The sequence below is a fragment of the Mus caroli genome, unplaced genomic scaffold, assembly GCF_978045245.1.
Source record: "Mus caroli unplaced genomic scaffold, Mus_caroli_1 scaffold_5, whole genome shotgun sequence".
Lineage (NCBI taxonomy): Eukaryota > Metazoa > Chordata > Mammalia > Rodentia > Muridae > Mus > Mus caroli.
Genome location: NW_028227260.1, coordinates 55,204,385 through 55,222,347, shown reverse-complemented (window position 1 = coordinate 55,222,347; position 17,963 = coordinate 55,204,385). Strand labels below are relative to the sequence as shown.

Genomic DNA, 17,963 nt, shown 5'->3' with positions numbered 1-17,963 from the left:
TTTATCAGAACCTACTTTGGTGATGTTGCTATGCCAAGCACATAGTAGATTTTAGTTCTGGCTCAGATCCTTTTAGTGTCAGCTCAGCTATTAGCATTTGTAGATAATAAGTAATATAACCATAACATGAATTGGAAATAGCATTATGATCATTAGGCTGGCAAGTGTTACATATCATTATATGTGACAAGATTCTGAAAGAAAAAAACCAGGACTGATACATAGGTATATTTCATGTTGAGACTCTGATACGTTGTGTATTATTTTCTGCATTTTTTTCAGAAGCTTTGAAATGCCTTTGCACCATAGTTTTCTCTGATAAATCTAAGGAATTTAAGTTGGAAACAGTTATCTGGCTGTTTACCAATATCATCTGCTTAGCTATGTTTCTTGTTTGGCTGAGCAGCTGGCAATTAATGAATTGATAGGAAATGGTCACAAGGCAGTGGCATTAGCATGTGAACATCTGGTATCAAAATTAGTCAGCACAGGGTTTTTGGTGATTGTTTGAATTTACTGAAAATCACTACTTAAATCTTCCTCTAAGTGTTCTATAGCAAAACAAAGCTGTTACTATCTTTTAGGACATGAGAGGGAAATACACTGGATCTAAATGGTGGGTTGTTTGTCTTTGTTTATTTGTTTGGGTGGATGGCAGAGTTCCAAGTTCACAACATAATTTAGACTCCCTGCAGATTCCACTGAATATACATTCTGCCACTTGAGTCTATTTACATGCTATGAGCAGATATTGCAGCTGATTCCCTTAATCTGTCATCCTCTTCCATGATAAGTTGTTCACACTGGAGAGGTGAGAGGGTCCTTTATCTAAACATCACATAGGTTACACATTTATTTTATTATTTTTTTTATTAGGTAATTTCCTCAATTACATTTCCAATGCTATCCCAAAAGTCCCCAATACACTCCCCCCCCAGTCCCCCACCCACCCACCCCCACCCCTTGACCCTGGCATTCCCCTGTACTGGGGCATATACAGTTGGCAAGTCCAATGGACCTCTCTTTCCAGTGATGGCCTACTAGGCCATCTTTTGATACGAATGCAGCTAGAGTCAAGAGCTCTGGGGTACTGGTTAGTTCATAATAATGATCCACCTATGGGGATGCAGTTCCCTTTAGCTCCTTGGGTACTTTCTCTAGCTCCTCCATTGGGGGCCCTGTGATCCATCCAATAGCTGACTGTGAGTATCCACTTCTGTGTTTGCTAGGCCCCGGCATTGTCTCACAAGAGACAGCTATATCTGGGTCCTTTCAGCAAAATCTTGCTAGTGTATGCAATGGTGTCAGCATTTGGAAGCTGATTATGGGATGGATCCCTGCATATGGCAGTCTTTAGATGGTCCATCCTTTCTTCATAGCTCCAAACTTTATCTCTGTAACTCTTTCCATGGCTGTTTTGTTCCCAATTCCAAGAAGGGGCACAGTGTCCACACTTTGGTCTTCGTTCTTCTTGAGTTTCATGCGTTTAACAAATTGTATCTTATATCTTGGGTATCCTAAGTTTTGGAGCTAATATCCACTTATCAGTGAGTACATATTGTGTGAGTTCCTTTGTGAATATGTTACCTCACTCAGAATGATGCCCTCCAGATCCATCCATTTGCCTAGGTTACACATTTAGACTATGCATAACATTTTACCTTTTTTTGTGATTGTATGTTCCAGCTGCACCCCAAATCTGGCATAATTTCTAATGTGCCATATTATGTTGTCTTTTCCAATGAATAACATATGCAATTGTATATAATCAAATGATGGAGGTCTCTAATTCAAACACATTAGTACTATTTTAAGTACTCCATAAAATGTTTAATTTGATCCTAACAAAGTAAAGATCACAAAATTTTACTGTTGGTGTCTCTATCACTCCACTGGGGTTCTTGCCTGGCTACAGGAAGTGGCCTCCTCAGGTTCCATATCCCCAATATTATGAGTCACATCTAACTTCATCTACATTGATTCTTTGGCACTTCTCTAATCCCAGGTCTCTGTCTAGTCCTGGAGATGACCCACCTCCTCACTCCCATAAATTGCAGATTTCCATTAATTTTAATGGCCATGTAGCTATCGCTCCTGTCCTTCCCCACACCTGATCCTAGACACCCAAATTCCTCTCTCCATACCACCTCCCCCCTGCCCATCCTCCATCTGTGTTTTTTATGACTATTTTATTCCCTCTTCTGAGATCCAAGCATCCTACCTTGTGCCTTCTATCTATTTTACCTTTTTGGGTCTGTAGAGTGTAGCATGGGTATTCTGCATTTTATGGATAATATCCACTTATAAGTGAATACATTCCATACATGTCCTTTTGGGAATCAGTTACCTCACTCAGGATGATATTTTCAAGTTCCATCTATTTGCCTGCAAAATTCATGAGCTGAATAGAATTCCATTGTGTAGATGTACCACATTTTCTTTATCCATTCCTTAGCTGGGGGGCATCTAGATTGTTACAAATTCTGTGTTATTATGAATAAAGCTGCTATGAATGTACTAGAGCAAATGTCTGTGTGGGATATTGGAGCATCTTTTGGCTATATGCCCAGGAGTGTATAGCTGAATCCTGAGGTAGGACTATTGCCAGTTTTCTGAGAAACTGCCAAATTGATTTCCACCCTTTTAATTTTTATTCATAAAACTGTATAATTACACGTTAGAAGTGCAGGTATGGTTAAAGATAATTTTACTAATTGTAGAAAAATAAGAATTTGATGATGTGCTAATGTGCTGATTCCATAATTTCTTCTTTGCTGTTTTGAATCTGGAAAACTATGAAATGCTTTGCAGGAGCTACAGCTATTTTTGATGGATTGTGAATGAAACACATGAAGAGGAAAAGTGTTGTAAAAGTCATAAATGACACATAAAATGAAGTCATCAATGTTTAAGTAAAAATGATTGGGGTTTTATAATTTACAATTTTCCTTTTAAATGCCCTTACTGATTTGTTGCAAATACTGTTAACCCTGTATTTGGCAAATGGTGAGGACACTATCACTTGCATCCTCATTTGTAATACAACAGATTAACTTGCTGTGAAATCTTAAGTAGACTGAGACACAACAGTAACCACCTAATGAACCAGAGCACATTGCAGTTAAGTATCGAAATAGATGCATACTGATTACAGGGCTGAAAAATGGTTGTGTTTACTTGCAAAGAAGAAATTGTTCATAGAACTATCATTATTTGGGGGAAAATTAACCTTCTAATACCATAAAGGCAGTGATTTTGAAACACTTCTAACTGTAAATTGATATATGACATTGTATTTCTCTAAGGTGATTTGCAATACAAATACAAAAAGCAGAAGAAAAACAAAACAAGAAAACCAAGCAAAGCAAAACAAAAGAACTCCTGCAACTTTCAGAATACCTTTGGAATTTCCTTAGTACTCTTTTATAAATTTTACTAATTTTGATCTTTAAGAAATTTATATATTTGTATAATGCATTCTGATTTCTCTCAGACCATCCCTTCTTATCTGTGTCCCATGTTGTTAAGCCCCCTCCTGTCTAATTGTCCCTCTCATATATTTGTGTAGTTTTGTGAGCAACTGGATGATCACACAACCACCACCTGTGTAGTTATGAGTTTAGAACTATCCAATGGACATAGTATGGCATGTTGGAATAGTGAATACTTTGGTCAGCTAGCCATGGGCACAACATAGCAACACTGAAGTAGTACCATCATGGGTCTACTATGATGGTAATTGAGATATTGACTTTTTTTGTTGTTAAAGTAAGTGCAAGGGCATGGCACAAACTTTGACCTGTTACAAAGTGAAAGGGTAAATGAAAGACTGATAGCATTATACAGGTTTCATGATGTCAGTATCCACGATGGAGTATGTCATTGCAATGATGGGGCAAGGAAACAGTTTGAGGGTCACCTACGTTCCTGTGAGTAACCCCTCACCCACTCTGTGTAAGACAGCTCCAAAATTTCATTTGTTCAGTACACTGGAATTTGGAGGAATCTGCCCATCTTGTTTTTGTCTCCTGTGCCTTAACTTTAGTGAGTCCCTTTTGTATATTACTGGAAAAAGCTAAAGCAAAAAATTGTCATCAATTATGGTGTGTGGCATAAGCAAAAGTAGACTTGGATGATTGTGTGTCCCTTGCATGGATGGCAAAGCATGCAATTGAGGCTGTACTGTCTGAGGTAGATATATCTTTGGAGACAATCATTTTTTTTCTTTTTTTTTTCTTTTTTTTTTATTAGGTAATTTCCTCAATTACATTTCCAATGCTATCCAAAAAGTCCCCAATACACTCCCCTCCCCGTCCCCCACCCACCCACCTCCACCCCTTGGCCCTGGCATTCCCCTGTACTGGGGCATATAAAGTTGGCAAGTCCAATGGGCCTCTCTTTCCAGTGATGGCCTACTAGGCCACCTTTTGATACAAATGCAGCTAGAGTCAAGAGCTCTGGGGTACTGGTTAGTTCATAATAATGATCCACCTATGGGGTTGCAGTTCCCTTTAGCTCCTTGGGTACTTTCTCTAGCTCCTCCATTGGGGGCCCTATGATCCATCCAATAGCTGACTGTGAGCATCCACTTCTGTGTTTGCTAGGCCCCGGCATTGTCTCACAAGAGACAGCTATATCTGGGTCCTTTCAGCAAAATCTTGCTAGTGTATGCAATGGTGTCAGCATTTGGAAGCTGATTATGGGATGGATCCCTGGATATGGCAATCTTTAGATGGTCCATCCTTTCTTCATAGCTCCAAACTTTATCTCTGTAACTCTTTCCATGGCTGTTTTGTTCCCAATTCCAAGAAGGGGCACAGTGTCCACACTTTGGTCTTCGTTCTTCTTGAGTTTCATGCGTTTAACAAATTGTATCTTATCATAACGTGATAGTTATATATGGTATATCATAGTGCATCATCTTGCTACATGGTAGATTCATTGGTCTTGCTCTGGGCCTTAAGACATGTAACTAAGATTGTGTTATCATGAGGTGGAGTATCTCAGGGTGACCATCTTCTTTCATGTGGTATGAAATAGAATTCCTACTTGATGACTTTTTCTTCCATGTGAGTATGAGTATATCCTCAAAATAGTTAAATTATAGTATATACCATTCAAGTCTCTGAGAATATCTCAAATGTGAAAAGATTGTCAGCAAGTAGTCACAGAAGTTATATGGCTACTGTTATACGTAATGAGCCTTTCAATATTGAATCAGAGTTGACTGCCCAGTTGAAACCTGCTTGTGTTGCAGAAGAATTACAGAGCAGGAATGCTAGCATCCACCACTTATTCTCTGATTTGGCAGGTAAATTGTAGAACAGAGAGAATAAGATTGGAGGGGTTGGTTTGCCATTTATTATAAGTAATGATTCTAAGTGGAAAGGGAACTCAAATATATGCTCAATGATAATGATCCCATGCTGAGCTACCAAATCCTGGAATCTATTACAAGAGTAACAGAGTGAAGGGAAAGAAAAGGTGGTGGAAGTGATAGAAGATACTGCTAAGTGTATCTTTCCTCTGATACAAAGGAAAGAAAAAGTGTCTCAGTATACAGACAGAAGCCTTAATAATGCACTGACACAAGATAAAATTGATACAGGTAATGGATGTAATATTTTAGTTCTGTTATTTTTCTTATCATTTAATTTAGTATTCCCTTAGTTGTTGACACCTGAGATCATTATGTGTTCCAAGAAAGGGCCAGTAGATCTCAGGATCAACACATTTCAAACACTTAAAAAGGAAACAACCAAATGGAAAAGAAGCTTCACCAACTTTCATCTGAGTTAGGATTAGTGTCTAGAATATTACAAACAAAAGAAAAATATAGACATTAAGGAAACAACAACAATAACCAAAGTGAAAACAAAGTGAGCTATGGAACTTAAGAGTTATTAAGAGAAGTACAAGTGGCTAGAAATCACCTAAAAATTATCAGTATCATTAGATCGGTGTATATTAAAGCTACATTTAGATACCATCTCACTCCAGTGAGAATGACCATCATCAAGTATACAAGTAACAACATAAACTACTGTTGATGATGTGAAGGAAGAACACTTATATACTGTTAGTGAGAATAAAAAAAATAACTTAGCCACTCTGGAAACCTTCTAGAAGTCTCTCTGAAAAACTAAAATAGATCTACTATATTACCCAGGTGTTCTGCTCCTGGACATATATTCAGAGGACTCAATACTCCATCCCAGAGACACTTACACATCTAGTTCAATGCTAATCTCTTCAGAATAGCTTGGAAAGGTCTTCAGCTTGGGTCTCCATCAATGAGTGAACAGATAAGGCAAAAGTGATACTTATACAGAGTGGAATATTAGTTTCTGCACAAAGAAAAATAAATCAAAAAAATTTGGAGGGAAATGTATATTTGAAATGTAAAATTGAAAGAACATTATACTGAATGAGATAACACATTACCTTAAAAACATATCTCATGTTCTCTCCCATATGTGGATCCTAACCTCAATGTTTTCTGTGTATAATATTTGGGTAAAAGGATGCCAGGAAACTAGAATAGAGGATAGGAGAGGCATACTTTAAAGGAGAAGGGGCAGTAGATCTTTGGATTTGTGATGATTTCTATTGTTTTCATCCCTTAAATTGGGCTTTCCAAATTTGTTAACTGTTTCACATACTTCACATAATAAAGCAAACAAGAATTGGGAAAATAAATTATTCAAGTGCAAGTTTTCTTATCAAATGATATTTTTTAATATGTCAGGCACATTGCTTTTTATAGTATTACATATATTCTCACTATTTATATTATTTTTGTGGATGTTCCTCCAATCTTCCTTTATTCATTATGAGTCATAATTTTTACAAGGTAGTGGAAAATGTTAATATTGTTGTCAGTTGTCCTGTTTTTCCCAAATAAACAATATCAATTACTAAAAACAATCCACTTATATTATAGTAGGATATAAGGGGGGTGTGTTTGTGTATACCTCTGTGTGTGATTCCTTGTATAATTACACACTGATGTTTCTCTTTCAGTTATAATTTTCCTAGCAACTACTGTATTTTCTTTTTATTGATTCAAGTATAATTCCATTGACAGATATAAATAATTAAATTAATATTTTTACCAAATTTTCAGTATTAGAGTTCAAAGACAATTATGGAATTCTTTTGAATTTTATGTATATATTCTGCCCTAAGCCCATTGATATTATAATAAAACCAAAAATGGTCTCACATTTGGAATCATTGCTATTATTAAATTTGTTTGGTGTTTATGTATATGGATGTTTTCCCTACATGTATGTCTATGCATAATGTGTGTTTTTGCTGTTCAGGGAGACAGAAAGAAGTTGTCGTACTCCATGGGTCTGGGGTTATAGAGAGTAGTGAACTGCAATTTGGGTGTGCTGGTAATTGAACTTATATCCTCTGAAGGAGTAGCCTGTGCTCCTAACTGAAAATAATTCCATACATGAGGATGTATGGAATTATTTTATCAGTTTCTGATATTCTTCTCAGTTTCTGAGATGTATGTTCTTGTGCATAGGTGTGTGTTCATGCATACTTACTCTGTGGAAAAAATTTTCAAAGATGACCAATCAAGTTGGATTTTTGACTTAAAAACTTCAAGTCTTGAAAAGGTTTGTTGTTTAAAGCCTCTATATAGATCTTTCTGAATTTTCTCATATATCCCTCCAAACTACTAAAAAGAGGCTGTTTTGTAAATTTTCTATATGCCTTGCTTTATACATTTCTTTAGATTGTGTCTTATGTGCACTGATAAAACTATAAATTTTGCTGTATATTACACACTTTAGAATTTTATTGTTTTAAGACTTGGAAATAACAGTGAAGGATTAAAAATGTACTGTCTATTTACAATATCCTAATTTAGTAAAAATACTATAGCTGATATACTAAGTATCTACTGCTCAGTTCTGTAAACTTATTTAATGATACCTAAAGGCTGTTATAGTTCAAAATGTAACTTTAAAATCAACATGGTACCGTGTAAGTCAATTAGAATTTGTCCTGTTTTGCATTTTATACCCTTGGGAAACACCCTAAGCAAAGGCAACTTGGGAGGGATGAAATTTCTTTTTAACCATTAATCAAGAAAATGCCCCTCAGATGTGCTGACAAGCCAATTTAATATGTGTAATTTCACAATTGTTTCTCAGTTTGTGTCAAATGGACAAAAAACTAACCAGCACAGGTTCCCAATGTTGCTATAACCAACTATCACAAATTTAGTGACTTCAAACAATGCAAATTTGTCATGTTATAATTTTGTAGGTCAAAAACAAGAAAGAAGTTTAATGTGACTAAAATTAAGGTGCTAGCAAGCCCATGGTCCTTTTTCTAGGTCCAAAAGTGAATATGTTTCTTTGTACTTTTCAGCGTCTACAAGCCATTTTGCTTCTTGATTCATGGCCTGTTTTACCTCCAATGCCAACAATATTGCACTTTTTTTTTACCTTTAAAATTTTTAGAAAACCTCGTGATAAAATAGGCCTCACTGAAAATAATATGATAAGCCTAACGTAATATTTTCAATCACACCTGGGCAGTCCCTTTGGCTATGTAATTTAATGTGTAATATGTATTCAGTTTCCTGGCAATTGACATATAAGATGGACATCTTTGGCAGGAAAGTGGCAACATTCTGCCTGCTGAAATGACATATATTGCAGAATATTAACTTCTACAAATGAAGTCATAACTTTTAATTATCATTTCATTATTTTAAATTAAAATTTTTCTTTAGGTGATTTACAAATTTTGAGGTCATCATGCAAGATCAATATGAAAATGTACAAGCACAAACTTGATAAATTAATTCTTAACATTGTGAGGATTGGATTGTTGATGTAATTACAAAAAATAAGATGGAGCATTTAGTGTAAGGAATTTATTATGGATGAAGTAAATACTTTATAGAACATTCACTATCTCTGGATTTATATTGGTGAATTATATTTTTTCTATATATGCATTAACACTAAAAATTACTTTTCACGTTGATCATTTTAACTTAATATTCAGATTAGTTTTAAAAAATTCAAAAAGATATTGAATAGCTTCAGCCTTTAATAGATTTTGTACCTGGATACCGGAGGTGGCCTCTTCACATTTCCAAGTCTCCTCTGTTAGGCATCTCAGCTAAGGTCACCTGCATTGACCTTTTCTATCCTAGGTCTCTGGGACTTCCTAGAGATTTCCCCCACCAACTACCCCCTTCAGTTATAGATTTCCATCCATTCTCCTGGCCCTCTGGACCTCTCTACTGTTTCTCACCACACCTGATTTTGTCAGTAAATTCCCATCCTCTCCCCTCCCATCCAATTTCCTCCCTCCTTCTGCCTCCTATGACTATTTTGCTGCCCCTTCTAAGTGTGATTCTATTATCCTCACTTGGGCCTTCCTTTTGTATTTCTATTTATACAGTATTTTATTCAAGTTATTTTATTGGATTTTGACACAATGTTAGCATTTTTAATATATAAAAGAAAAGGCAGAGGTGACAGGGTGGTTCAGCAGGTAAAAGAATTTACCAACAAGCCTGATGACCAGAGTTCAGTCCTTTGGACCTAAACAGTAGAAGGATGGAATAAATTCTCCATAAGTTGGTACATGACCCCACATATGTGCACACGCGCACACACACACACACACAAACGCAATAAATGAATTTCTTTTTTAAAAATTAAACCAAAAAAGCACATTTGATGGTGGAGGCCTAAATCTAAATATTGACTCTATTCCTTGGTCTGTTTCCCTGAGTAATTTTTCTCATCTTTCCATCCTTCCTCTTCTCTGCCTTGTCAAGTGGTGAAACAGTCTCTGTTAAGCACTTCTGAGTGCAGGATCCATTCTCAGCTTCTCTTTGTGTCCACACAAATGCTAGGCAAGGCAAGCTTCTGCTGAGTCATCATCTTCGTGAGGAATTATCCAGTGGACCTTCCTTCTTGTTTAACTTCTTTGAGTCTGTGGGTTGTATCATGGGTATCTTTTATGGCTAATATCCACTTATAAGCAAGTTCATAGCATGCATGTCTTTTTGGTCTGGGTTACTTCACTCAGGATGGTATTTTCTAGTTCCATCCATTTGCCTGCAAATTTCATGATGTCTTTTTTTTTTTTTAATAGTTGAGTAGTACTCCATTGTGTAAATGAACCACATTTTCTGTATCCATTCTTCTGTTGAGGGACATCTCGGTTGCTTCCAATTTCTGGCTATTATGAATAAGGCTGCTGTGAACATAGTAGAGTCCATGTGGTATGGTGGAACATCTTTGGGGTATGTGCTCAGAAGCATTATGATTGGGTCTTCAGTTAGAACTATTTCCAAGTTTTTGAGAAACCTCCAGATTGATTTCCAGAGGGGTTTTACAAATTTGCATTTCAACTAGCAGTGGAGGAGTGTTTCTCCACATCCTTGCCAGCATCTGCTGTCACCTGAGTTTTTGATCTTAGCCATTCTTATTTGTGTAAGGTGAAATCTCAGGGTTGATTTGATTTGCATTTTCCTGATGTCTGAAGACTTTGAACATTTCTTTAAGCGCTTCTCTGCCATTTGACATTCCTCTGTTGAGAGTTTCTGTTTAGCTCTGTGCCCCATTTTTTAATTGGGATATTTGGTTTCTTGGAGTCTGACTTCTTAATTCTTTATATATTTTGTATACTAGCCCTCTGTTGGATGTAGTGAAGACCTTTTTCCAATGTGTAGGCTGCCATTTTTACCTGTTGACAGTGTCTTACAGAAGCTTTTCAGTTTCATGATGTCACATTTATCAATTGTTGATCTTAGAACCTAAGCCATTGGTGTTTTATTCAGAAAATTGTATCATATACCAATATATTCAAATTTATTTCCCACTTTCTCTTCTATTAAATGTAGTGTAACCAGTTTTATGTTGCATCCTTCATCCACTTGGACTTGAGTTTTGTGCAGGGTGATAAATATGGATATATCCATATTATTCTACAGGCAGACATTCAGTTAGACCAGCACCATTTGTTGAAGATGCTTTTGTTATTCCATTGTATGGCTTTGGTTTCCTTTTAGAAAAGAGACTACCTCCTATAGCCAGGCAGGACCCTCTGTGGAGAGATCAGGACTCCAATCTGCCCACAAAACTTTCAACCTAAAATTTGTCTGGTCTAAAAGAAAAGCAGGGACATAGAGGGAGCAGAAACAGAATGGATGCCCAACCAATAACTGGCCCAATTTGAAACACATCTCATGGGCAAGCACCAGTCTCTGACATTATTAACGGTACCCTGTTATGCCTGCAGACAGGAGCCTAGCCTAAGTGTCCTCTGAGGGGTTCTACCCAGCAGCAGACTTAAACAGATGCAGATACCCACAGCCAAACATTGGATGTAGGTCTAGGACCCTTGTGAAATAGTTGGGGGTAAGGATTGAAGTCCCTGAAGAGGATATGAACCTCACAGATAGATCAACAGAGTCGCTTAACCTGGACCCCTTAGAGCTCACAGAGACTAAGCAATCAACCAAAGAACGAGGCCCCAGCACATATGTAGCATACATTTAGCTCTGTCTCCATGGCTGCCTTATCTGGCCTCTGTGGGAAAGAATGTGCCTAATCTGGCAGAGACTTTATATACCAGGGTAGGGAGGATACCCATGGGAGAGCTTACCCTCTCAGAGAAGTGGTTGGGGGAAAATAGATTATATAAAGATGAATCATAAAAGTCATGCCAGATACTTTGAAATCATAAAATATTTGATCTTTATTAAGATTCATTATTTAAAATATAAAACTAAGCAATAAGATACTAAAAAATTGACAATGGTAGACTATACTGTCAGCTTGTATAATGCAATATTGCATTCTATGATTTTTCAAAAGATTTTGTTGGTAGAAATCAGCATATGCCTGTTACAAATTACAATACTTCAAAGCATATTGTTTCCAAATATTCTTGCATTAAAAAAACTACCCATCTAAGAAATATAATATTTGACATGTTTTACAGGGCTCTTATGGATCTGTATTTGTAAATTCTCTTTAATTACATAATAATGTTACTCTTCAGACTCTGCATGGGTTTTTATCAGTCTAGATATTTGTGATATCAATAACCATTACTGCCACCTACATTTATAATCATTTATAACTTCTGTCTCCCTGTCTCTGTCTCTCTTTCTGACTGTCTTTCTTTCTCCCCTACATGTACCCATTTCAAGACCAATTGTTTACATTGCATGTCTTTCTCAACTGCTGCTCTCTTTTTTTTTTTTTTTTTTTTTGTTAGAATCTCTCATTGAACCTAGAGCTTAGTGTTTTAGCCAGCCTAGCTGGTCAGTGATGTCTGGAGATGCTTTGGTAGCTGCCCCTTTCAGTGCTGAGGGGTACATGCACTTCTTTTATGAGGAGTCTTTGAATCTGAACTCAGGTCTTATGCATATACATAGCACTTGACCAAACTAAGGTATCTTTCTATGCTCCTATTTGTGCAATTTTAGAAAGGAAACAACATAACTTCAATTTAACCATATGCAACCTTCTATTATTTAATTGTAATGGCATGCCATTTATTTCTCCAAAAGTATCTTGAAGTGTTCAAGTTCACATAGTTTGGTGTGTATACTTTCAGGATAAGTGCAAGGTGACTATTTCCAATGCTATTGCCACAACCTTCATGAAAATTTCAGCACACATGTGAATCATTTTCTCTTTCATTTTGTGTCAGGAACGGATCCCAGAGAGTCCTTCTCCTGCTCCCTCTCTGGAAGAGAGTCATCGTCCTGGGAGCCAGACCTCCTCCCACCCAAGCAGCAGTGTGTCCAGCTCTCCCTCGCAGATGGATCATCATTCAGAGAGAATGGGTGAGTGATTGCCCTGAAGAAAATAATTGGAAGATAAGTTTTAGGCAATTCCATATTACTCAACTAAGACAGGAAGAAGACCCTGGAAGAACTGTCATTTTCTTTTAATATAAAATGCCTTTTGAAGTATCATGGTTTGTGAAGCAATACAGGAAACAGTAGAAAGTGTTAGACTTTTCATACCCACCAAGGCCTTTCTTTAATATATTTCTTAATCTCTTGGGATTGATATCATGAGATACTTATTGGTACACTCTAGGTCTTAGATGAATGTGTTTCTATGTACCACTTACTAAAAGACAATGTAGTTGTAACATGCACAGCATCTCTGGGATATTTGATATAACATATACCTTAGAGAATTAGGCATTTAGAGAAAATGTAAAAGCCAAACAACATACACTATGCCACAATGTTGGAAAATGCATTTCTCTACATTTTTTGTCTCACAAAACTTACCTCTGAGAAATTGTAATAGAGCCTATATGACACCTGAATTTGTCCATATGATTGTTACTATAGCTATCTTTAAATTTTTAGGTAATCCATTTCCATTTAACCATTATTAATTTCAGTGTCTATAATATGGAAACATTTACTTTTATGCCTGTTGTACTGAAATATTGTGAGATGTATCCTTGACTATCTGTGGGATAAAAACATTTCAGAATGTCAAAGTGCTAAAAAAATTTAAGAAAATAAATGTATTTTGCTGTTTTTATTTTTACTTTGCTTAACATTTCATTCTCTAGGATCTTACTCATCTATACCGAAATTGTCAGGAACATTCAGCCAAATAAATTCTCAGTATAAAATAATTATGGGTTATTTTTTACTTGGTAAAATGTTCATAACTTCTATTTTTACACAATCCAGTGTCCTATGGATATATTTTCTTTTAGAAATATGATCTTTGCTTTTTGGCCAGCAATCAATGTCCAGACATGTTTTATGTACTTTATATTTTCACTGCTCATAGTAGTGCTTATTTTAGGCTCTTCAAAATAATTGGATGTTGAAGGAGGAGAGGAATTCAGGAGATTAGGATCTATATTCTGTTCTAAATTTGTGTTATGAAAAGATAGAGATAATTTCTTCTTCATGGAACTTTATCCACATCTAACTTTATCAGCATTATATATTGTCTGTGTTCCCAGTTTTGTACATAGCTCAGTGATTCTTAAACAAAGCTGTACATTATAATAACCTGTGGAGCTTTTTGAATACACTGTGAATTTAATTCACTTGATCTAGGACATAATTCGAGTCCCAACCTGCTTTGCTTTTCAATATCTCCTTGGAAGTTCCTAATGCACAGTGAGGTTAAAGACACGCTGAACAACAGCTTCAGGATTCTGTTCTTTAGTGACCAAGTTTAATTTCCAGAAAGAAATATTTGACCTTTCCTCTAGTTGATGGACAGGGATTACCTAGCTGTTACAAACTTGAGTACAAATAATTATAGGAAATCTGAACAAGACAAGAAGCTATAACTGAATAAATCTAATGAATCAAAAACTAAATAAAGCATATATCATTCTGTTGGGTTATTGAAAGAAAATGTGGAAGCTATTTATTTCTATGTAATCTATCTATGCAGAAGAGAGAATCAATTATTGAGTGCTGGATGAAAGGTGAATGTAGAGGGAAATATACTTGTCAAATGTTATGGCATAGGAGAATGGGTAATATATTTCAACATAAAATAAAATATTTCATGCAAAATGGAATATCTTAGAAAATCATTGACAAATAGTGCATATGCAATTCCACAGACACTGACTTTCACTATATGCTCATTTTACAGCTGCCCAACCATGATAGAAATGTTATCTACAGTTGAAGAGAAAGGTGTAATAGATTTTAGCTGTAAAATTGTGGTATCTTATTCATGGAGCTGTAATGTTTCAACAAAATATAACTGCAGAGAATGAAATGATAAATTGCAAATTAGTATGTTTTTTTTTTTTACTGTAAATGTCAATGTTTTACAAAGACTTATAGTAAGTACCAGAAAATTATATTCTACTTTGAATTTTGTATATATTTAGGAAAGTTTCCACAGTAAGTTTAGGCAAAATTATTTTAACCTCATGAATGATTAACTGATGAATTCTCTTTTGAAATTTTTGAGTTTATTATTTATATAGCTAAACACTAAACTTCATAATCATTTTAAGGAAGAAATACATACATGAGTCAAATAGTATATATTAAAACATTGCTAGTATTAAGTGTCAATGATACTATAAAATTCATATGATTTGTCATCTTAGTGATTATCATGATTTTGGCCATCATAGCAAATCTTTCTTATATAACAGAAGTTTATAAAATAAATATAAGTTGTTGGAGTATGTTAGCCATTTATGTACTTTTATGCATTTCTTTAGGTATTTTGCATGAAACTATACCCAGTTCCCTTTTTCATTTTTAGTTATGATGCCCAACAATAGAGAAGAGCTTATTGTTGACCAAGATAATGGACAAAGCATAAAAAAATTCCAGAGGGATAATAAAGGTAAAATGATTTTGGCTTATTTGATATGTGTGTGAATATTAGACACTCATTCAGTACTGCAGTAGTGTATATATTATTGGTATTTATCCAAGTCAGAATAGATTAATGCTGGCTTTGGATAAATTCTTTTGACCATGAAAATAGTTTGTACAGATTTTTGTTTGGTGTTGTAGATTTGAAACCAAACTTAAATTTGTTAATGCATGCGGTTAAAAAGTTTCACTCTGTTTTCACTGTGCCTTCTCAAGATTTATGTAATATATATATATATATATATATATATATATATATGTAAAAATTTTAAAATATAGTTATATGACTCACTATTTAAAATTTAAATTCACAGAATCAGAGTTGTTGTGATGACAATTGCTGCTCTTTTATGTATCTCAAACATTTTAAAGGCATATGTTAATTTGGGCATTTCAAATTAAATCTTACCAAGAAATCAATTGAATACTTATTTAGGGTACAGATTAAAATAGCCTCAAACTTACTTATTATTTGCTCAAGCATGTATCTTAACATATGTCTTTGTGGAAAATAGAGAGTAAAGAAATTTCAAGTGATTCTTCCCTGAACTGAAAGCTAAGACATAAAATAAAGAGGATATTTTGTTAGAAGCTGTGCATTATTGCTGCTACATTGCATTGTATAGTAGCTTACACACACACACACACACACATTTGCTAAAATATCTGTTTTTACTTTATACAAGAATGCATTTTATATCTCTATTAAAATGTTCACATTATTCAGACTACAAGATTCAGTGTGATGAAGTGTTAATGGAGAATTGTCTCTTCTGGAGGCTGAACTTGCTTCATTATTACCTAGATGAGCATTTTAACTGTAATTTGGAAAAATGTATGATTTTAATTTCAGTGATCCATGGTTGGTTTCCTTGCCACATGTTTAGTATTTTCTTAGCCAGATACTGAAAGACCATACCCTTTGGGACTGCACCATGCACATGATTGATTACAGAAGAGTAGTCAGAATGAAACAAGTCTGGTTCAGTATATTTGAGTGCTTAAACTTTTAGGCAGATAATTAAATTCCAGTTAAAAATAAAACTTCATTGATAATCCAACAATTTGTTCCTGAGACCACTTTTTTTTAAATGCCAAATCTGACCTCTTTGAATACTACTTGAACATGAGAATATAGGCATAATCAACTTTTTTGATAAAACAAAATTGATTGTATTTCTTTGTTACTTTGGAAAGAACCAGTAAACTCATTTTACTCAAATAGTTTTTTGCCATATACTGATAAAGTTATTGATAGACAGTAGCAAACATGTTAAACTACATTTAAATTATAATGGACAGGTTTCTTTAAGAAAAACATGATTTCATTTCAACTTCTACCTATTCTTTTTGTGATAGTAAGGCAAAAATGTATTTTTTCAACTAGACTTCAATTACTGAAAGGCAACAAGATACAGTGTAAGCCTCAACATTTATTAAGTATGACAAATAAGCAGTTTATACAACTGGAGCAAACATATGCTTTCACATCTGCTTTGAATAATATCATCATAATTTTAAAGATGATTTATATCTTTGCAAACTATAAAATGCCAACATTGCCATTATTAACAAAATTCTGAAAATAAAGAAATGCTGCTATTTTTTCATATAACCTAATGATTCCTGAACTTTGAAAAACTATAATACACGTCTTAAATAAATATTTGAACTTTGCATTGAACTTGAATATGCGAGCAAGTAAAATTTATGTGTACTAGGATTTCTTCACACTGAAATCTTTCAGACTGTATCCAAATTGACTCACCAAATGACAGCTTATTTGAATTAAATACTCCAACTAAACTGACTAGTCATTTATGTTGGGTGTTTGATTTTATCTTTCCCCCTATTAAAGAAAACCAGGAGGGTTAATCTAAAAATAATTCCAAGCAAATTTTCTTCACATAATTAGTGCTTTGATATATTCTTAAACTGTTGGAAAAGTTGGTAATATGTAGTATTATTCACTTCTATTTGGTCTATTTATATTGTATAATGTAATGTTATAACGTTCATTGTTTGTGAAGACACATTTTGGTGGTGACATCATAAAAATTCTTCAGGTTATTAAAATTACTGAACATAAAGCAAAAATAGAACTGGGGTTCTATGTAGTATAGCAACATTATCATAACATACCAATAATAAGGCTAGTCACATGTAGAAATAGTGGGAAAAATGAGTGAGTAGTACAAAAAACATGGCATGGGCAAGGTACAAGCAATACTTAACAGAGGTCATTATGCCAGAGATTTACAAGGGAAAAACTCGTTTTTCTGACCCAAAAGTCCTTAGTACTGAAAGCAGAGGCTAGTAAGCTATAGCCATATGTTGCTTGCAAGAATAATGGTGGATATTTATTGTATATGGTTGCCTATAACATTTGGCTGCTTTCAGTAAATGATTCTCAAAACACATATAGATTATTTTGGGTTAAGGTAATGGAAGAGTGCATAACTTAAGATTAAAGATTTAAATTAATGGGAGGATTGTTCTTGTGAATATTTTGAACATTTTAAATTTTATATATTTTGCTTTTTATTTGTCCTCTTATATTCCA

General features: G+C 34.8%; 1 protein-coding gene across 1 annotated transcript in view; it reads left to right on the top strand.

Annotated features, from left to right (window-relative positions):
- Dach2 (dachshund family transcription factor 2) overlaps positions 1–17,963 on the top strand; it is a 526,586-nt gene that overhangs the window by 430,745 nt on the left and 77,878 nt on the right. The window contains exons 7-8 of the mRNA XM_029473281.2: positions 12,712–12,847; positions 15,285–15,368. Of these exons, the coding sequence (XP_029329141.2) occupies positions 12,712–12,847; positions 15,285–15,368 (220 nt within the window). The remainder of the gene's footprint in view (positions 1–12,711; positions 12,848–15,284; positions 15,369–17,963) is intronic.